General features: G+C 36.1%; 1 protein-coding gene across 5 annotated transcripts in view; it reads left to right on the top strand.

The window, feature by feature from the left end:
• Window positions 1-13,726: 13,726 nt before the first annotated feature.
• The window catches only part of nav1b (neuron navigator 1b), a 91,758-nt gene continuing 82,315 nt past the window's right edge, over window positions 13,727-23,169 (top strand). For 3 of the 5 annotated variants that reach the window (XM_081381646.1, XM_081381645.1, XM_081381644.1), the window contains exon 1: window positions 19,561-20,474. In XM_081381646.1, the coding sequence (XP_081237772.1) occupies window positions 19,844-20,474 (631 nt within the window). In that variant the 5' untranslated portion in view covers window positions 19,561-19,843. Of the gene's footprint in view, window positions 14,267-15,250; window positions 15,340-19,560; window positions 20,475-23,169 lie in introns of those variants that run through there. The other 2 variants (XM_081381648.1, XM_081381647.1) reach the window with 1 other exon arrangement.

The raw sequence follows: 23,169 nt of genomic DNA, 5'->3' as shown, positions 1-23,169 counted from the left end.
AAAATGCTTTCTTAAAAAGGCAAAAGAACGCATGCACTTTTTCTTAATATGATAATTAAAAGCCAATTGACTGATGAAAATGCAGGACATTTTCTCAATATGCGACGTCCGGGACAAGGGGTTAAAATGCTGTGCGGTCCAACGCAAAGCGGGACGGGTGGTCATCCTATTGGCCACTGATGCAACAGCAACCAATCAGCTGCAATGTGCAGATTACAATGTGATCGCTAACAAACAAGTTAAAGACCTTCGCCATCTAGAGTTTCATGCCAGAACTTGGTATAGTGTGAGTGTGAGGAAGAGCGCTTGTAAAATGACCAACATTTGGACATTTATAATGTACTTTAAAGACTTCCACATTCAGCTGTCTGTATACATATCTGAAATATACACCGTGATGCATTTAAATCCGAACCTCTAAGAGCTCTAGACATGTCAGGTTGGATCATATCCACTGCTAATGGCCTAATGGCCCTCAGTGCAGGTCTTCACCTCCACTCTGGCTTAGGGAAAAATAGCCATCCAACCTGGACATACGCCAGCTCGTCCATTTACTGGTTAAGAGAATACATGTATGTATTTCAGTGAAGATGCTGGGTGATCAGAGGAGAGATCAATTCCTTTAGATTCAGAGTCAGGAGACTCTCCTCTGGATCACCGCTGTTATATTATGATACTCAAATGAAGGTTGAACTCTTAACTTTGAATCTTGGAGAAAGTCTAAGTTAGAGCTGTGAAGTCAAGATTTTCCTCCGTGTCTCCAGCAGTGAGTAAGTTAACCATGCAACTACTGATACTGTGTGTATGTTATCACCACCTGTTTTTGCAGATTTCTGAACTGAAATCTAATATGCTGTGATTCCTTTAAGCTTACAGTAAGTACATCCCAGCTAACAAGCTTTAGATGGATAGTGTTTACGCGGCTGGCTGCACTTTGAGTCGGAAACGCTGAGGGCGATAATCTCATGATCTTAACGTGTGACACACTTTTGTGTGGCTTGTAATTTGGTGTGTTAACAGGCAGAGTCTGTGATGTATATGATGATGTCGTGGTGTTGTGATGTCACTATAGGGAGCGTCATGCAGGTTTAGCAGATACAGATGTTGCTAACAATATTGAATAAAATATAAAAAAATTAATAAGAACAAATTATTTTTATTTTACTGTTTATTTTATGTAAATTAATTTCTGTAAATGAATACATGTATTATTTATTTTCTTGTATAGCCTAATAATTTTAGTATAACCTAATTTATCTTTATTTTATTCATATTTTGAATTGGCTTTTAGTTCTATAGTTTCGGTTTGATTTTTAATTTTACTTTAAGTTTTAGAGATTTTGTTGCGCTTGTTATGTGTAATTTCTTGAGATTTCATGTTCATTTGAATATTTCCACAAAGCTTTAATTTAGTTTTATTTCAGTTTATTTTATTTTTAGTTAGTTGGCAAGGCGACATTTTAAATTTTAATTTAGTTTTAGTTTAGTTTTTCATATTTATATTTATACCAAAACTGATTAATAAGTTTAGTTGTAATTAACAAAAGCAACACTGCATCTTAGTCTTTCTTTCTTTCTTTCTTTCTTTCTTTCTTTCTTTCTTTCTTTCTTTCTTTCTTTCTTTCTTTCTTTCTTTCTTTCTTTCTTTCTTTCTTTCTTTCTTTCTTTCTTTCTTTCTTTCTTTCTTTCTTTCTTTCTTTCTTTCTTTCTTTCTTTCTTTCTTTCTTTCTTTCTTTCTTTCTTTCTTTCTTTCTTTCTTCCTTCCTTCCTTCCTTCCTTTCTTTATTTTTGGGGACTGGCCACAATGCATTCTGGGATTGCCAGGAAAGAATGCATGCAATCCTGCTTTAGCATTTGGTCAAAGCAAGATATTTTAAAAGTTATCATAATGTTTCTGTCTTGTTACAGCTTTCTCATCAGTAATGCTCCTATGATACTTTAAAATCCTCTCCGGGTGGTTTAGGTTTTTGGAACAGAACTGAATAGTCTTCCATTGTGCGTGACCTCATGAACCTGTGTAATGTTATACCTGTCTATATTCTACATATTTCATCAAACAGGACAGCCGTTTAAATCTCCAGCAAGGCATTATTATCCTTGCAGTGAAGTTGGAATTGTATTTCGATTTGCAAAGCCCCTACGGAAATGTCATTTACAAATGAGCAGACGTGTGTAATGACATTTAGATATTTTAAGGCCTATTAATTACATTCCCTCTTACAAGATCATATTATTCCAAATAATAACGCGCAACTCACATGCACACAAATACAGAGTTACACCCTTTTTTGACACACATTTTCCACTGAAAGAAATGGCATTCTGCTTTCTCAAGAAAATGTGAGTGTTTGTGTGTGTGTGTGTGTGGGGCCTGGTCTTCACAAAGATGGCAATATACGAAATCCATGTCCTTGTTGGGACATTTTTTGGTCCCCATGAGGAAAACAGCTTATTAATCATAATAAGTGATGTTTGTTTGAAAATGTAAAAATGCAGAAAGTTTTCTGTGATGGGTAGGTTTAGGATTAGGGGTTTATTTATATGGGAATATTCAGTTTGCACAGTATAAAAATCATTATGTCTATGGAAAATCCCCATAAAACATGAAAACACAACATGCATGTGTGCGTGTGTGTGTGCGTGTGCGTGTGTGTGTGTGTGCTCTTGGACATTTCACTACCGTATTCAGTAGCTGAGGGAATTTGGTGTTGATGCCCAGTTTATTATTATCCTGTTGTTTGTATCTAGTAAAACTCCATGGGTTTCAGGACACTGGTAAAGCTACTCAAGTCTTCCAGAAAATTGCCTTTTAAACCGAGAGCCCGTCCCTAGTTGTCAGATGACTCATGGAGAGGAAAGTTTGAGTCGTGACCTGATCACTCTCAGAAAGGCTGGCACGCATTCATCACTTATAGTTTCATCTTAACTCCAACATCATGTAATTTCTAGGATTTAAAGTGCCGCATGTGTGGGATTTTACTGTTTGTGAAATATAGCTGTTTTGTGAATCTAAAAGGTCTGCAAAGTTTTAACTATCAAAGTGCACGAAAAATAAAGTTATTGTCTTTCTTAAAAGAAAGAATCGATTCTGAATTGCCGAAACGAGTTCCAGTCTCACTTCCGGTTACGTAACAGTGTAACAAATTTGCATAATGCCAGCCTATGGTCTTCATTGGCTTCCCGCATATGACGTCATCCTTGCCCCGCCCTCAAACACTGTAGTTGTAGCTGAGACTGAAAGTTTGTTTCGTGTTGTTCACATTGAGAACTTCCAAAGAATGAGGACTCGCGCTGGAATTGATACGGAAAAAACTATGGCATCATTCGTATCTTATTTTGAAGAAGTAATTATTTCGCGATAACTAAAAAAGTATGTTCTATATAGTATGAATGTGTGTAGTATGAATGTAATCTGGGACGTAATACATTCACAGGTTGTCATTTACGTTGCTTCACTGCCATTCACAAGTCCGTTAGAGTATTGTGAATTCGGACATACTTTTTTTGTCACATACTGTTTTCAACTACTATATAGTAGGGAAGCATGCGATTTCAGGTGACACTCTCTGTAAGCGGTCGACCAATCACTACAGACTGGGCCATCTGACCAATCAGATCAGAGCAGGCTCTCGGAAAGGAGGGGATTAGAGAGAGTGAATCTTCGGACTGACCGTTTTCAGACTCTGAGAAATTAGGTGATGCTGCAATGGATATTATGTGAAAATGATTTATTTTTTTTTTTACTTTGGATGCATGTAACCCTGTTGTAGGAGACTCCAAAACAATATTAGGAACCTTTAAAGTAGTATAATAGGGGCACATAATGCCCAATGTATTTTGATTATTTGGCTTGAGCATCTCTTTTTATTGAAGATTTTCAGTACTAAATTAGATTTGTGTGTGTGTGTGTGTGTGTGTGTGTGTGTGTGTGTGTGTGTGTGTGTGTGTGTGTGTGTGTGTGTGTGTGTGTGTGTGTGTGTGTGTGTGTGTGTGTGTGTGTGTGTGTGCGTGTGTGCGTGTGTGAGAAACTCACTGCTACAATGCCAGGGTGTTGTAAGTTACTAGGGCATTTCTGGATGGTTTCTAAGGGGTTGCTAAGTGGTCAAAGTTAAAATTGTCCCCCCCTTTATGAGTCCATCCCTTAATAATGTTTTTATAAGAACTTTAAATTGACTTTTGCAGACTAGTATGATTCAACTTCAAGATACTGCTGTTGGACTGGAACAATTAAAAAAAATTGAAATAAGAAAAAGTCCCTGACAAACACTCTCAGACAAACCGGCTCTGTTGAAACTGGGTCAGTTGTGCCAGACGGTACAAGATTTTAACATATTGAAGTTGAATCCAAAAGGAGCATGTCCCTCAGACTCAAACATCAAGTCCACTAGATTTATATGATTACTACAACGGCTTTACACTTGTTAACGCCTGCCAGTCGGGACTTTATTTGCCAGTTATATCAGTATGCAGGCTTTCACTGCTGTTCACATGTCAGATATGAAGCCCCTCTATTATTTTCATCCCTTACAACACTATTTTTTTCTTACGTGTGTGTAAAACTATGAGTCTTGATCTTGTGGTTTTGGTCTTGTGTTTTGAGACCACATAAACATGACTTTGGACTGAGTTTCATTACTTAAAGTTGTTGGTCTGAGTCTCAGTACTTTAAGTCTGGATCTGGGTCTCATATGGTCTAAGGACCCAGACCGCAATCTATTTCCTAGTCTAGTGTACTAACGGTGATTATTACCTCAACCACTAGTTGGCGCAATATCTTCACCATTATGTATAAAGTGCCATGTATTTCAGTTCATTCAAATGGACAGTGTGGTTCTTGGCCTGCATATGGTCTTACGCAATTTTGTTTCTTATTACTGGAAAATACTGATAGATGAATATTATTTTTATGCCGTGTGGGCTGTAGGTTCAGATGGTTCATTTGTTCGAGTGAACATGCGCTATAATGAAGTCATCAGGGTGGGGTGGATTTGTTGATAGTGTTTTAATGCAGCTTAATCAATATTTGTGTCTCTGAATGTCTGCTGAAAGTAGTTCAAATTATACTCGAATGTCTCCAGAACAATTAGACTATTCAGCCATTCAATTTTTGATCTTTGTTATGAAATTGGCTTTTATTGCCTTTAAATTATTAAACTACATCTACAAAGACTTTCTCTGACAAGTTTCCTTCATTTACATTCAACACAGCTTGTTCTAATGCTGAAATCAGCCGTATCCAGCTATAATGTAAAACGTACGTAATGTCTTCTTGTCCAGAAAAGGCCTGACCAGTTAAACATTTGCTTCATCCTTAAAGAGAACATTAAGCAGATGTTTAGGCTGCTAACCAGATTAGTTTAGGGCTGGAAAAAGGCTAAAGATGCATTATAAGACTAAGATCGAAGGACAGCACAAAATGGGAGGATTGATTATTGACTTTTTGCATTTGATGAGAAAATGTTTTAATATTAAACAGTTATAGTATAGTTTTTTTTAGTACATACAATTTTTGGTAACTTTATTTTACAGTGTCCTTGTTACAGATATTACATACAATAGTAATAGCAGTACATTATGCATAATTACATGCAACTAACCCTCAACCAAATCCTAATCCTAATCCTAACCCTAACCCTATAGTAAGTACATGTTGTTAATTAATATTACTCAGTACTTAAAAAATATAATTACACCGTAACAATGACACCTTAAAATAAAGCGTAACCCAATTTTGTTCTAGTCATTCTTATGGTCTTTAAAAGTTGTATCTGTCATTATTTGATTTAAAAACAGGTGCATCAAGAGTTTGAATCAAATATGCATATTACAAAATGTTAATATTACAAAAAATATTACAAAATTGCAGGCAGACGTGCTTATAATACAATAAATCGCTATAATGTACACGCACAGTATTGTTATCATGGGCACTTCAAAATACACTGAATAATTCCTCTATTCAAATTATTTAGATTTTTAGAATGCATTTTTAGAATACTTTTCAGTATTTAAATGTTCCAAACAGCCATTTAGAATTTTGTATTCGCTATGTTGTTTATCACAGCAGAAAATACTTACAATAATGGGCAGTTTTTTATAGTTCTTATGCACTTTAATCTGTTTGTTGAAACATTTGTACATACTTTATAATTTTTTAGCCATTGTTTTATTGCATTTAAACATTCATTTTGTTTTAAGTTTTGTAACTTAAATCAATACCGTCATAAAAGCATCAGCAATTATCGTGATATGAAAATTTGACACAGTCACATGCCTGATTGCAGCATTGCATGAGAATGATTTTGCAGCAAGTGAAAAAAAATCATCCAAGATGGTGCATGAGATGGAGAGTGTTGCAAATCAGTCACTTATGAGGTTCATTTTGGTTAGGATGTTGTCTTAGAAGGCTGCCTATGTAGACAGTAGACCGTATGCTCAGGGTTAGGAACAGATGTGCAGTATAAGGCTTTACTTTGTCTTTATGCAGATGGGTCAATGTGCTGTGCAATGGACCATTTAGATTCCAGTGGGAACCGCATCAAGTGTTTAAATCGTGTTAGTTGTATGACAGACAAGGGTGTGGGCCGGAGTCTATTGGATTAGGAGCTACTGCCGGAGGAGATGCCAGTGGATCGCCAGAGTCTGGTCTCGCATGTTGGAGACTTCAGCCCACCAGCCCGAGTATTATCACTATTAATGATGTCATGCTGTTTATGACTGACAAATCTAAACCTAGAGTTTTTTCCCCCTTGCATGCGGTTGTTTTCCTTTAAAAATGAACATGATAATTGTACACACACACCACCTCTAGTAATTCACATTTCAAAAACATGATTGCGTAATTGTAGTTTCCCTGTTTTATTGCTGGCAGGTTGTAAGTAATAGCGTCTGGCTAAAGGCAAAAGATGACTGCATGGTTTAGTTTGATTTCTTACTAGCTTGTTGAATATGGATTTGAGCCCATAAAAATCACAGAAGAGATTATTCAGAGCAGTCTACAGGATCATCTCAGCTGCTTCTCTACGGTAAAACATTACAGTAAACTCACAGTGTCTCCACTAGTTATACTGCACTATTCAAGTTTTAGGTTGGTGAGATTTTTAAAAAAAAATTTTTTAAAGAAGTATCTTCTGTTCACCAAGGCTGCATTTGCTAAAACAGTAATATTGTGAAATATTTTCTGTTTGAATATAATTTATAGTGCAATTTATTCCTTTGATCAAAGCTGAATTTTCAGCATCATTACTCCAGTCTTCAGTGTCACATGATCCTTCAGAAATCATCTTAATATGATGATTTGATGCTCGAGAAACATTTATGATTATTATCAATGATGTGCTGCTTAACATTTTTGTGGAAACTGAAGAAAAGTAAAAAAAATTGAAAGTTCAAAAGAACAAAAGAATCTTTTGTAATAAGTCTCTCATGGACTCTCATTCTGTCCTGTTTCCTTTAGTTCATGTTTTCTGCTCCTGACCTTAGTTCCTGATCATGTCCTTATTAGTTTCTGGTTATGTATAATGATCGGCTGTGTCTTATTTAGTTTATTGTCATGCTCCCTGTTCAGTTCTGTCCTCTGTCGGTCGTTGTCTTTTTGTAATGTGTTCATCTCCTGCGTTTATTATTATTAAAGACAATTTTAAATATTCCTATTTTGTGCGTGTTGCCCTATACACCGACATGTTACAATGTCTTTGCCGTCATTTTGATCAATTCAATGCATCTTTTAATTATTTTCTTAAATAATTGACTAATATTTCCTAAACAAGTAGAATAGATCTCTCTCTGTTTTCTACTTTAGGCTGTTGGATAAATCTGAGCATCTTCTGGCTGACTTGACCCAGCCTCTCTCTCTCCCTGACAAGACTCAGTCTGACATACTGAAACGGTCCTGTAGAAGTGCAAAAAATAAATAAATTATTGAATCTGGGTCTCTGGTCTAAATTTAACAAACAAAACCAGGCCTGTTATATAAAGCCACGACCGACCAGTCACATAAGGACATTGACTGCAATAGGAATAATCTTTTTTCTTTTTTTAAAGAGCCAAAATCCACACTGATAATATTTGTAACTGCGATATATATTTATATTTTATGAAGAAAATGTGGCTGGTGTTTGCACATACAAAATTGGGTGGTTGCCAAGGTGTTGCTAGATGCATTATTTGTTTTGGATAGTTACAAGGATGTTGCAGAGTGTGTTCTGGCTGGTTGCTAAAGGGGTTCAGGGTGGTTGTGTGGGCATTTCTAAGCATGTTATAGTGTCATAGGTGGTTGTTCTGAGAGCTTGCTCAGTTTTCGTGCAAAGTTTCGCAGTGACTCTGAGACTAGGTGTCATGATGCCAATACAAATGAATGGTGGTCTGGTGAAAGCATAACCTTGCATGCATCATTCCTTCAGAGGATACGTCCTCAAGAGATTGCTTTTGGCAAGATATCATGACAAATATGAGTACGAGCCACTGGCGTGTGCATGTACACAAGTGAGTGTGTGTCTGGGTTTGAGGAGAGACAGTGTCAGTGTGTCTCTTGGAGAGGGGAGGGAGAGCAAAAGTCGGGTTGTGTTCCTCATTGGCTCGTAACGTGTCCTCTCTGTCTGCCCTGTATGTCCAGATGTCTTTAGTCTCCTCCTTCCCTTGAGATTCTATCAGACAACATTAAAGGTTATCGCACGGATCGCGCAGGGATGCTGTAGGACTTTACTGCCGCTCTGCAACAAGAGGTGAGATTTAATTCAAATATTGCATAAAGTCTGTATGGTTTGGGGTTTTGAGTATTTTCACAGATGTGTTTATCTCTCTATCTCTGTGTGTGTGTGTGTAGTAGAGAGAGATAATTCAACAGCAGCTGCTCAGTGGGTTTCTTCTGTGAAATGCACTTGCTCTGAGTCTGAGCTGCGGATGCTGTGTCATGATAACTGCTCCTGCTACTGTCTGTCTGAGACTCTCGGCTCTGCGTTATTATTGATTTACACTGAGACTGAAGCAGTGATGTCATGTGCATGAGTTCACTGAGATGTGATCTGATTTTTCCACTTTAGTTTGCAAAGTTGTGATGAGGTTTATGAGGTTAGGTTTATTTGTTGCTTATAAGGGACAATGGGACAGGGTGTCTGAGTTTTTGAAAGTGTGTAAACATTTATAATCAATGATTTGCTACACAAAACTCATTGATTTAATATAGCGGGGCATGTTGTCTCACTGTAAGTCATCGCAATGGGAACCTGCTGTTTATTGACACTGATTTTGTTTTTGTTTTTAAATAAAAAAATACTGTCTAAAGTAAAATATCTGTATTTAAAATAAATGTAGCAATTGTTATGAATTTATATAATAATAATAATAATAATACATTTTATTTGTGGGTGCCTTTCATAGCACTCAAGGACACCTTACAGATTAAAACAGTTAAAATACATTTCAAGGAGGCAATACAGTAAAAAACAAGACACAATGTAAAGAATAAGAAAAAAATAGAATAGAGAAAAAAAAAACATTTATTTTAATGTTTAACTTTTAAAGTTACAATCTTCTTTCATTACAAAGTTGCCAGTGTGGCTTTATTGTGTTCATTTGTTTAATAATAAACATACAAATAATAATAATAAAAACATAGCAACAATAAATATACAAAAATATGATGGGATTTTAAATTATGATGGCATTATATAGAAATGTGATTTTTGTATTTGAATTCATAAACATATGAATATAAAAATATATGTAATTTTAGTTTGAAGGAATTTAATTCTTAATTTAAGACTATGAATTTTATATAGAGTCAGTTGTTTATCCAAAAATCATTACCAAAATATGATTAAAGGTGATATGTTGACAATTATCATAAACATATTATTTTTGTTTTCATATAAAAAATATGAAAATGAAAACAAAATATGATAGGTGTAATTTTAGATTAAAGGACACAATTCACATATCCAAATTTAAGACTACGGTATGTATTTAATATAAAATCAATATCTCAACTCTACTGATGATTTTGTTATTATTTTAATTTTTTTTTTTTTTTTTTTTTCATTTTAAACCCATCATACAAAAGCACTGCTCTGGAAAGGAAGCTTTTGTACAATTGTACATTTGACTAGTTTCTGAGATATCGCTTTTCCACTTATGACAACTAGTAATCCTTTTACATCAGCAACATTTTAGGTCAGTTTTAATTGTTGTCTATTGTTGTAGAACTTACAACCAAGATGTATTTACAAGCACACACACACACACACACACACACACACACACACACACACACACACACGTGGCGCCATGGTTTCTTGTTCATATTTTCTAATTTGGCCCTTGTCACTGCAGATAATGAGCACTAATAGGATGTGACATCTCTGTCAGGCCTGAGGGTCTCAATATCTCTTTCATCAGTCCTTAAAGAGCTGCTGCTGATCTGGAATCAGGGCTTGTGAACTCCAAGATATTTGGAGCACAGATCTGCAGAATCAGAACCAGGTGTTAATATATGAGCATTATGACAGATTTATATGGCCATGAGTGATCACTGCAGTCATGTGACTCAGGGCTTCTTATGGCACAGGATAAATCAAAACATTTAATTTGAGCAGACGTGGACACCAGTGAGACTCTACAGGCACAATAGAGGTCCTATTATTGGGAAGAAGGGGACACTTTTGGTGCCAGTCACTGGAAGAGCTTGAGAAGTGGCAGACAGAGCTGGCAGTGCATGCTGGGAGTGTCGAGTGGTGCCAGTCTGTCAGCAGACCTCTGATCAAACCCCTCCAGAGAAGAGCAGCGCTCCGGCCAAACACACTGCAGTGTGTCACTGAGTCCTGATTATTATTATCCCATATGGAAATGAGCGTGTAAAAAAAAAAATTCACTGATATTTTTAAACCACTTTTATTGACATTTTTATGTAGCTAATCTCGCTGTTATCATGGCCATGTGGAATGCAGAGAGTAAATTAAATTTCAAACATGTAAGAACAGAATAATTGACTTGACTGTTCCATTTATTATATAAATATTCGTATATGTATTATTTATTTACACGACATCCTAAGATGATTTTTATTTTATTTTATGTTATTTTTTTTTATTTTTTTTTATTATAATTTTTTTTTTTTTGATCTGTTATGCTCTCTTCTCTTGTACTATATTTGTGAATGGGACCAAACATGCAAATCATTATTTTATTTTATTTTATTTTATTTTATTTTATTTTATTTTATTTTATTTTATTTTATTTTATTTTAATTTTTTTATATTTATTTTATTTTATTTTATTATAAAAAAAAAATTATTATTTTTTATTGATCTGTTATGCTCTCTTCTCTTGTACTATATTTGTGAATGGGACCAAACATGCAAATCGTTATTTTATTTTATTACATGGCTTGGCTGAATTCCAATATAGAATGCGGTCTGTTATTTCTTTATAACAGACCGCTGCGAAGTATAACAGACCGTTGCCATGAAAAACAGCGCGTTGCTATGGACGCGGAACGGACTATTTTCTTTAGCGGAAGCAATACAATCGTTTTTAAATCAATAACCCCTTTTTAAATCAATAATTCGCGGCAAATTATTTATTTATTTTGTAGGTAGCCATGTAATAAGCGGGATAATGTATAGTGAGCCGGTTGTTATAGTGAATAATAGGGCTGGGCGATAAAACGATAACGATATGTATCGCGATAGACACTTAATCAATATCAATAAAAAATGCGTTCGATAAAACGTTCGATAATTTATTTATTTTTTTCGTTGGAAGAAACCAGCAAAGCAAGTTTGATTGCATGAACAAAGGCACTCACTCTCTAGTAACTAGATAAAACAGAAAAAGTCAGCTCGCCTGACTTAAAGTCTGACCGTAGTCAGACCAATGTCGTCTGCAGATTATGCAAGACCGTTCTCTGTTCAAGAACAGTTTCTCTGTTATTCGCGTGCTGATGCGCTGTTCTAGCATGTGCGTTTCTCAGCGCATACATGTGAAGCTCACATGCACTAAAAGCCTGTCTACCAGCGCCTGAATACTAAGTTATCTTTCGAGTCTTATTTTGCTAATACTATTATATACACACAAGGTTTACATAAACTAGTCGGATATGTCTAAAGTAAAAGCAAACTTGAGAAAATTGAGAGAAAATCTGCTTGTCAAATGCGTGTATAATAGACGCGTCGCGCGCAGCTCTTAAAGAGACAGTAATAGTAAACACGTTGCCGCTTGTCCTTAAAGGGATAGTTCACCCAAAAATAAAAATTATCTCATTATTTACGCACTCTAATGTTGTTCCAACCCTATATTAATTGCCTTCTAATATTTTCTAATATTAATATTTTGAAGAATGTGGGTATCCAAACAGTAGCTGGTCCCCATTGACTTCCATAGGAGAAAAATATACTATGGAAGTCACTGGGGTACATAAACTGTTGGTCATTCTTCCAAATAACTTTTATTTTCAACAGAAGAAAGAAACTTATTCGAGTTTAAAACAATGTGAGAGAGTAAATTATGAAAATTAGAATTTTAAGGAGAACTATCCCTTTAATGTTAATAAAACAACAAAATGTAAAGAGAAAATCACTCACAGCTCTTGACTAATAACTTTATTAATAGCTTTAATAAGTATCAATGTATAATTTATAGAAAATAGAAAGAAATAGATTTATAGAATTTATAGAAAGAAATCATAATATTATATTATTGCCATATCGCCCACCCCTTTATAAAGCATTTCTTACGTATTCTTTAATTTTGCACCTTAATGTTAAGAGATAATTGTTAAGTGTTCATTGTGATTTTAGACTTTTGAGTTTTCCATGGTCGTGTTGACATTTCTGCCTTTATAACTGATGGGATTATAATCAAAGGTAGGTTAAGTTTAAAATAAAAAAAACTTTAAATGTAATATATTTGTCTCCTGGACTGGTCCTTATTTTAAATATGTTATAAAAAAATCAATAATTATCGATATCGACCGATATGAAACACTTATATCGTGATACAGTTTTCAGCCATATCGCCCAGCCCTAGTGAATAACAACCCCTTCAGGCTGATTCAAGATCCCTCCGCTTCGCGTCGGGATCCCGTTCAAATACTTTATTTTATTTTATTTTATTTTATTTTATTTTATTTTATTTTATTTTATTTTATTTTATTTTATTTTATTTTATTTTATTTTATTTTATTTTATTTTATTTTATTTTATTTTATTTTATTTTATTTATTTTATTTTATTTTATTTATCTGTTATGCTCTCTTCTCTTGTACTATATTTGTGAATGGGACCAAATGCAAATCTTTATTTTATTTTATTTTATTTTATTTTATTTTATTTTATTTTATTTTATTTTTTATTTTTTATATATATTTTATTTTATTTATTGAATTTGTTACTTTCTTTTCTCTTGTAATACATTTATGTATGAGAGCAAACATGCTGATCATCTTTCCTTCCTTAACTGTTAGTCATGATTATTATTGTTTACTTTTAATTTCATTGTGCGGTTTTGAAATCCAGCCCTCTCCAGTATTTGTCAATACATATTCTTTGATAGAAGACGAATAGTTGTACATATTCTTAGATTGTACTGACCTTTCAGATCTGATCATGTCGTCTCATGCAGAGCTTCTTCTGGTGATGAGCGCCGAGATGAACATGAAGACGATGTCTCAGAGCAGCTCTGGTATCCCTCTGCCACGAACCCTCTCCAAACACGACACCAAGAGCTCGCGAGGTCCAGCCGGTGGAAGAACCGTGTTATCTTCCTCAACCTCATCCATATCTTCTCTTTCGGTCTCAAAGGACTTACTTAAAGGGACAGGGTGGAGAAATCAGTCTTCACTGAGAGCTCAGGGGAACAGGCCTTCGTCTGCTCCCCGCTCAGCCCAGAACAGCCCACATGTGCTTAAAAGAGAGAACACCTACTTGAAGAACACACGGGACCTGCGGAGGGGCTCGCTGCCCCAGGATGGATTCAGAGACATGGAGAGACTCTCCAACCAGAACTGGAGATCTGGGCATCATCACTTCAGGAGTCTAGACAACGAGGAGGAATCGGGTCAAGCCCTTCGGAAGCCGACTAATGGGAACGTCATCTGGGAAACGTCAGCTGGCATTCAAAGGGACTTTCAAAAGCAGTGTGTGAAAATGCAGGCTCGTGTTGATGGAGACAGAGGGAGGACTGCATCCAAACCCCAGATCGGCGTCACCAACACGTGTCCTGAAGGCAGAGAGTCTCCACGGATGGCACATGTGGCTCCTTTCAGATTCAGGTGAGATTTTTCATTTCTTGCGGTTGGTTTATATTGGACATATGTTGACGATACTTAATTGTGCATGCAAAATCTCTATATTTTTATCATTTAAATTACATTGTCATCATCTGATGCTCACTTGAAGTTCAACTGTCCTGCTAATAATTTAATAACACTAGCATATCTTAAAGTATATATCAATTTTTCATAATGTACTTTATAACGCTGTGATGCCTAAATTCACTTCTAGCATTTAGAATCTTTTTCTTTTCTTCTTTTTTTTTTTTGCTGTTTTATAAAATTCTTTATTTAATAGCAAAGTAGTAAAGAGTTATTATGTAAATAGTATTTTTTAGGCTTACTTTATAGTTATAATTGTAAATCATTTTTGGTTTATTGTATTGGTCAGAATTTAAATTTTGGTTCATCAAAGTAAAAAAAAAAAATGTCAATGTGATTTTTAAGACATAATTATTATTTTCTTAAAATAAAATTCCACTATGAAATTTTACCATTAATATTGCTATAAATATATATATATATATTAAACTTTTATGTTAGATGCGATTAATCTTTTTTTAAAGCTATGAAGAGTTCAGATGCAAAAGCCTCTAAGTGCCATCTGAAATTTTCTTCTAGAATGATCATTTTTATCAAGCTCGTATATTTAAGTTCAGTAATTTCACTTAAATGACAATAAATAGGTAATTTACATTGCCATTTAAGTGAAATTACTGAACTTAAATATACAAGCTTGATAAAAATGATCATTCTAGAAGAAAATTTCAGATGGCACTTAGAGGCTTTTGCATCTGTACTCTTCATATATATATGTATATATCTATTCTGTAACTGTATGGGTAATATTGTCTCATTTGTATTTTGTACCTGTATTTATAAATATATATTTTTAAAGAAACATCTGAGACACAATTGATGTTGAAATAAGGTCTCATTCTTTAGGTTAAAATAACTCTATAAAAACTCCTTTGGTCTCCTCAGGCTGCAGGTTCGAGAGGACACTGAAGCTTCTCTGGAGGATCTCAGTGATTGTTCCTCAGACTCTATGGAAATGTGCTGTGAGGATTTGAGTGAGTCTCTGCTAATATATTCAATATTCATGAATGCTGCGGCTGCGTCCGAAACCGCATACTCTCTCGAGCTGGTTCTTATTTTGAATAAGTGATTACTTCACGGCTGTAATGACTGTAATTACTCTATGAATGTAATCCGGACATTCGCCACATTCGCCATGTTATTACTGTCACGTGTCCTAACAGCATCAGTTACGCTGATTCACTGCCATTCACAAGTCCTCTCCTGTGGCCTCATGGGATAGTAAAGTGTCCATCATATGCAGGGGTATTTTTGGCCTCTCTTCTATGAGTACTGTAAATTCAGACATATTTTTTTTTTGTCTCACACTGTTTTTCGCCAGCTATATAGTAAGGAAGTATGTGATTTCGGTTGCAGCCAAAGTCTTTCTTCTGTATTGCAGTAAACTGTGTGTGAGATTACTGTCCGTCTGAGATTGTTGTTACTTAGTGTCTGATATCATCTCAGTACCTTTTTTTGTGAGGGGTGCTATTATTCAGATTGATAAGAACTATAAGCAGATGTTGGTGTTGTAAATTATGATTGCTAGTCCATGTGAGGGGATTCATGGCTTTGCTGATCAAATAGCTTTTCAAATAGATTTCAGCAGACCACACGGCTCTATATAGACATCATATCTCAGTGAAATACTGTATAATACTGTAATGCTGGTCATATATATATAAATTTACACCAGCTTGCAAGCGATGCATCATGGAACTAATGGTTAGCCAATCATAAGAGAGCTAATTAACCAATAAGCTTAATAATCTTAATTGAAGCTGCGCATTTTTACCATGGTTAAAGTCTTTAAGGCCCTCTGCTTGCTTCATTAGTGTCAGTAAACTTCTGTGACTTAATTTTACACAATATATTCTGAGAAGAAATTCTGAGCTAGTCTTATTACAGATATTTTCAGATATGAGAATAATGTGCAACACTATGAGTCTTTACAGACGGTGTTCACATGTTTCACATTAATGTACAGCATGTGTGCAGCGGAGACATAAGATTTATTTACTGTCACTCAGTAATTCGTCAGAGGGGTGTGATTTTAATGTAAGAATGATGGCATGTGAACAAACAAACAAACAGACAAGCACAGCCATATGTTCCCACATCCGCACACAAACACTGAATGAATCGCGAGCACATGTGCGTAATGCATCAGTGTGGTGTAATGGCAGCAGCTGACCAGCTACAGATGCCAGCAACCCATGGGATGTTCTCATGTCTGCAAACATCTGCACTGCTGGCCAACCACAGTCTCCGGATGGGATCCAGATGTTTGGAGAACCTTTGGCTTTCTCTAGAGAGAGGGCGGTAGTCACACTAGAATGTGTGTTTCATATTTTATCGTGAGAAAACGGCGAGCTCTCTCACCTAATACGTGTCAAAATCCGGCGGTGTTTCGTGTCAGCGTTGGACCACAGCGATATATAATGTACATAAGAAAACATCCCGTATGGAAGAGAAGAACAGATCTTTTTAATACTGTTTTCTTTTAGACAACAGTGAAATGTGGAGACTTTTGAGCTCTCTATAATATATTGAATGTTTCTCTTAGACCTAACTTAGATTAATTGAATGCTTTTCATATATATTTATATATATATATATATATATATATACATACATACATACATATATACATGTATACATACACATATATATGAAATATTTATATATTTTAATGTGTATATATATGTATATATATATATATATATATATATATATACAAAATATATTTTAAATATATACTTATATAATCTTTTTAATATCTCCCCTTTTCAAATTTTATATCTTAGTTGTTTCTTTTAGACCTTATTGAGATTATTTTTAATGGTATTTTTAAGATCTGACACATTTTTCTTAGACATAATTGAGATTAAATGGATACTTTGCATCTCTTTTTATTATCTCGCTTTTTAAAGATATTTTAATATCTCATTTGTTTCTTTTAGACTTGATTACAATACATACATATTTTTCAGATCTTTGCAATTGACAAGTGATTTATTGACTTTAAACTGAAAACAAATTTTGAGGGGATTCAAAAAACAGCTCAACGACGTCTCAAATTGTGCTTGGATTTGCCAAGAAACCGTCAGCAAGTCAGCAAATTAAATATCAGAAATCTGGGTATGAATTCAAACATGTGTTATTTCTCTTCTACATTTTTATCGTCTTGCTGTATGACAACAATTGACAACAGTTTGACAATTTTTTTCCCCTAAGAAATCTTAAGAGAAACATCTGAGGCAAAGTTTATATTAAAACAGTAAATGAAAGCTCCATTAATCAATAAAAGAGCAATTTATTTATTTTTTGCATTTTTTTTCTAGAACTTGTTGACTTGCTTTTTATTGATGCAACTAAAATGAAGAACTTTTACAGTCTTTTTGTGACAACTTGTGCCGCCCACAGGAAGTGTGTTCTTCTTTTAATGATGTCAGTGGAAAAAGCCCCCATAGAATGACATGGCCACTCGTGACCAGTCCAAACAAAAGACCTCATTCTACTCAGAGTTACCCCAGATGCCCCAGGACTAGCATGTGTTTGGCCAAGTGTGCCGACCCCCTGCAGGAGAGCGCTGAGGTCCAGATTAAGTCATTGTACCAAACTGGTCAGTTGCATCAGACTGGTTCTGGGAGGTTCGTTTAAATCAGCGCCAGGTTCCCGTCAGGGCTCATTAGCAAGCCGATAAAGACGAACAGAAAGTGTATTTGAGGCATGCTGTTACCTTATTCACGCTGGAGACGTGCTGCTTTGTGCAGTGCCGTGTGGAGAGACACGGTCGCCCTAATGCGTGTTGTGATGTAGGAAGCAGCGTTGCTATGGTGACGGCTTCTCCGGCGAAGCATTGCGGAGAAGTCCATAGAGAGATGCGTATGGAATATCATGAACGGTGATGCTAGGGATCATCTAAAAACAGCACGGCGGTTTTATGAAGTGATGGATGGGTTGAGGGAGGTGTGATGCCAAACATCTGGACTCTATTGATTTATTATTGGCCAAGTAAAAGATTTATTCCTACGTATTCCAAGAAATCATATTCTTATTTTATTGGCTTGTTTGTTCTGTTTTCCAGGATAAATATCCTTGACACAAGATCGATTTATTTGAGAAGCAAAATTGTTTTTAGAGAATATATCATGAATATTTGTTTATTCTGTCTTGTTCCATTGGCAGATTATTATATTTTTTTCACTTTGAATGATAACATTGCTAAATGTATTTCATTTATTTTCTGACTGTCTTTTTTAAAGGTTTGCAGATTTAAGCAACATTTTGACCTTGAGATTTGGTTTGAGCGGTTGCACAGGTTAAGTTTGCGAATAAATATATCTGGATTATCTCCAGCACTGTATATAGCAAAAAAATCCTCTTTTTAATCAATATCTTGTTTTGTTTTTTAGTAAAACACAAATAAAAGCAATATTAATTATTGTTCTATACATAATATTATATAAAATTATTTAAAGTATTTAAAATTATTTAGAGATTGTATCTTGAATATAATTGATCTTTTTCTATTTTTAGAAAACTGAACTGAAATAGAACTGAATAACTAATGTATTCTTAATGTTTGGGGGAAAGGATGATTATACTGCATTATTGTACTATAGTACTTAAAACTATGTGCTACCATATCTTTGCAATAAAAGAGCAAATAGATACATGGATATAAATAGAAAATATACATGTTAGGACTTTTTTTCTTTTTTGTGTTTTTTAGATAGATAGATAGATAGATAGATAGATAGATAGATAGATAGATAGATAGATAGATAGATAGATAGATAGATAGATAGATAGATAGATAGATAGATAGATAGATAGATAGACGTATGGATAGATGGATAGATAGACAGATATAAATACATATGGATGGATGGATGGATTGATTGCATTTCTCCTACAGGCACATAGTGAATAGCTGTTTTATCGAATTTATTCAGCACTGGACACTGGAAGGGGGAGGGGAGAAATAATGTGGATGGAGAAATAATGTGTGTGAAAATACACTCTACTATATACGGGACTCAGTTTACATTCTGGTGTTGCAATTTGTCATCTCCCCTAACAGTCACACTTTCTGCTGAGGCAGAGAGAGACACACCGGAAAATGCATCTGAGAGAGAGAGAGTGAGAGAGAGGGGGGAGGGACTGTTGTTGCGTGCAGCACTGCTGTCATTTGGCTGCTGCACGGCTCAGCGGCAAGACGGTCTGGTGAAGGGAGGAGAGAAAACGAGTGAGTGAGAGAAAGAGGAGAGAGACAAGGGGAACCAGGGCGGCAGCAGCTGCAGCCTGACAGGAAGGCTGAGGGAGGGACGGCATTTTCTTCCCTTGCAAGAGAGAAAGAGCTGCACATTCAATCTCTCCTCCATGGTCTCGCTCTTCTCTCATTTGGTCCTAAATGCTCTCCAGTAGAGGAAGACGCTTGGGGGTCAAATAAAAGGCAGACAGAGAAAGGGGACGTCAAGGAAAGGTGCGGGCATGGCTGCCAAGAGGGGCAAGTCTGGCATGCCACAAAGCGTGGCCCGGAGCGAGCTGAAGGTGTACCGCGTGGGAAGCACAGAGGGACGTATCCCGGTGCCGTCCAATCTCCGCAAGCAGAGGTCTCTGACCAACTTGGCCGTGCTGACAGATGCCGAGAAGAAGATGCAACTCTATGAGCCCAAATGGTGCGACGACATGAGCAAAGCTGCCTCAGGACACCTGAAGATGGGCAAGCCCAAACCTGCGGGCGGTGGAGGGGCGGTTGGTTCCCAACTCTCCCGCAACCTGTCCAAATCGGACCACTCCCTCTTCCAGGGCAAACCCAAGACGTTCACTCCACTTGCGGCGCCTGGTGCTTTGGGAAAAAGCCAAAGTCGGATCCCTCGAGGCCCTTACGCGGAAGTAAAACCCCTGAGCAAGACATCCGACGACTGCAAGTCCGACGACGATATCCTTTCCAGCAAAGCCAAAGCGAGTGGGAAGAAACCTGCGGCTGGGAGCTCTGGAGACCCGGAGGCTAAAGGTCAAGGTGAGGAAGGTGGCGATAAACCCTTCCTCAAGGTGGACCCGGAGCTGGTGGTCACTGTTCTTGGTGACCTGGAGCAGTTGCTCTTCAGTCAAATGCTCGGTGAGTACGGTTGAAATCCTCTGCGACCAGTTTTCACGCCCACTTACTACCAGCTGCCATTGGCAGTAAGGCAGATGAATGGCGTGGATTGATTGGGAAAACTCCAACCACGCCGTTGTTTTGATCCATATTTGCAATTGGAGATCTCTCGAATGCATGTTGCTGTGATTTATAAAGGTGGTCTCGGACAGCTGGACAATGCAGGGCTTTGTTCTGGGCAGCATGTGCATTGTGCATCCGCCCTCTCTCACACTTGTGGGATAGAGATTGCGCTCATAGATTATTCCCCTTGGCGTATATCCAATATCGTTCAATGATTGAATGACAAAATGCTCTGGGGTGATGCTCGGCACACAGATCTGCTTTTCAACGGCTGTCTGGTGCTTGTGTGTCTCTCCGTCTGTGTGCTGGTGTTGCCGCTCTTCTCTCATTTGTAATGAGGTAATGGCTGCTATCAGGGACGCTGGTAGTACGAGGCAAGCAAAAGGCTCTGGAATACAAAAAGGGGTCATAATGAATTCGGTTTTTAGTTTGTCATCAACCCTTTTGACTGTGTCTTGATCTGTAGACACTGATAAATGTTATTGTCGAACACATGAACAAAAGCATGCACGATCACCTGTCACACTGGATATCTATCCGTAGGGACATGTGATGAAATTCAACTAGGCTTCCTAGGGGATAATTTTCAGTCTTTACACACTGTATTTGATTATAACCACCTTAGCTTGCTATTTGGCTACATACAGATTGCGTGATACTCTATGAGGTATGCTTGTTAAGGTATGCAATGTCAATGGCATTAATCAGGATGTATGTTTGTTTCACTTAAAACAAATATCCCATTTAGTTTGTGCCATCCTCTAAACACAGCATGCCCTGCATTTGAGCATAAGGATGACCTCTATTTCTACCGTTTCCAGAGCTCATCTGTTTGAATGACCAATTTGGGCCTGAATTCTTGCAATTTTTTTGCTTTGAATCTCATTTTAGATCCTCATCCTCCTTGCATTTCATTGTTTAAGATGGTACAATTCAGTGGTGAGTTTAAAGGCTAATAAGAGTAAACGAATGACCTAGATTAAACTCCTTATTAAAATGTATAGGCCATCTCTCCGTAGCTCTTGTGCATGAATCCATATAGCATTCTGATCAGATTTATAATTTGAAAACAATCCCAAAAGATCCAAATGGGAATTTTCTTAGAACCCAGAAACAAAAAGTAAGAACAGAACAAACAAACAGAAAAAAAGATCCTGTTGGAATGTCTCTATTTCTTCACACTGTAGTCCCATTAGCATCCTTTTGGGATTGATTCCAAATTATAGTAGAAAATGCATGCATTCTTTCATTCTTCAGGATTTTTATATATTTTCATAAGTATAATTATAGAGGATAATTACAACCAACACTAGCGTGGTTGCAGAGCTTTTCTTCTCTAAATTTAGAGGGAAAACAATGTGCTATTGGGCAACTTTTTTATGAAGGAACATTTAATCACAAGGTCTCTAAGAATAATTCATTGAATCTCTATATCAAAGTTCTTTCTTTTTCTAATCATAATCACACGTAGAGTTTATGCTCATTTGTTGTGCATAATAAACCACCGCATAATAGACTTCCTTATGAGACGTATGTGGCACACATACCACTCTTGGTCACAAGACTGAATTAGAGCTCAGAATGGAGTATTTCTCTCCTCTGTGCATTCACAGTTTCTATTGTACAGCGCAGCTGGACGAAGGTCCAAACCTCTGAGGGGGAAGGCTTAAAATATCAATAAAAGACAATAGTTCAACTCAACAATTTGAGTTGAGGAACAGTTATATGGAAACTTAAGGAATAAAGAGCTGAGGCCAAATTTGGCCTCTTTGTGACCGTCTATATGTAGAGCAAGTTATGGAGGATCTGTAAGCTTTTATGAGGGACTGTGATCATGTTTGTTACTGCGCTATTGGTTTTTAAATAACTGATATCAATATCTAGAGAGTAAGGTGACTGATAGCTGACGTTATACCAATATGAAAATACATTTACTGTATAATAATTGTTTTAATGTAAAATATCTTAAAATCCTTACAAAAAGATAAATATATCTGAGAGAGTATTTTGTCTTCCTGCACTTGCAGCCTTTTCACTCATTAACAACAAGTTAAAAATACACTTATATCCAATCTTTGAATCATTATTATGTAGCATTTCTTCAAGTAAATTTATCTTGTTTTAAGGATTTTTGAATGTTTTAGCTTGAAAAACTATTATAATTTATAATTTTTTGCTATATATACACAACATTTACAAAACTGCTGGTAGAGAACGAGAGCACTACCACTTTTTTAATCGGTTAAATATATTTTATTTCACTCACACACACATGTGTCATGCTCTTGGGCACATTATGCAATCTAACATAAAGTAAATTCTATATCTTTCATTCTGTTTAAATATATATACATTTTAATCTATATATTTTAACGTGTCAACACTACAACAATCAGGGCCAAATCTGAAAAGTGTGCATGTGCGTAAAATGCACAAGGGAACTCCAGAGTATGACGAATGCGAGATCCTGCGATGAATCAATTATCAATAAAGCAAAATGACATGGAACAAAAACCGTGAAGTAGTCATTAGTTGCCATGTTTGTTACAGCAGCATCTCTGAGATCTCGAAAAGATTAATTAGCAGAAGTTAT

This window comes from Scardinius erythrophthalmus (assembly GCF_964197995.2).
Source record: "Scardinius erythrophthalmus genome assembly, chromosome: 12".
Lineage (NCBI taxonomy): Eukaryota > Metazoa > Chordata > Actinopteri > Cypriniformes > Leuciscidae > Scardinius > Scardinius erythrophthalmus.
Note: the sequence above shows the minus strand (reverse complement) of the source record. Positions and strands in the feature narration are given on the sequence as shown.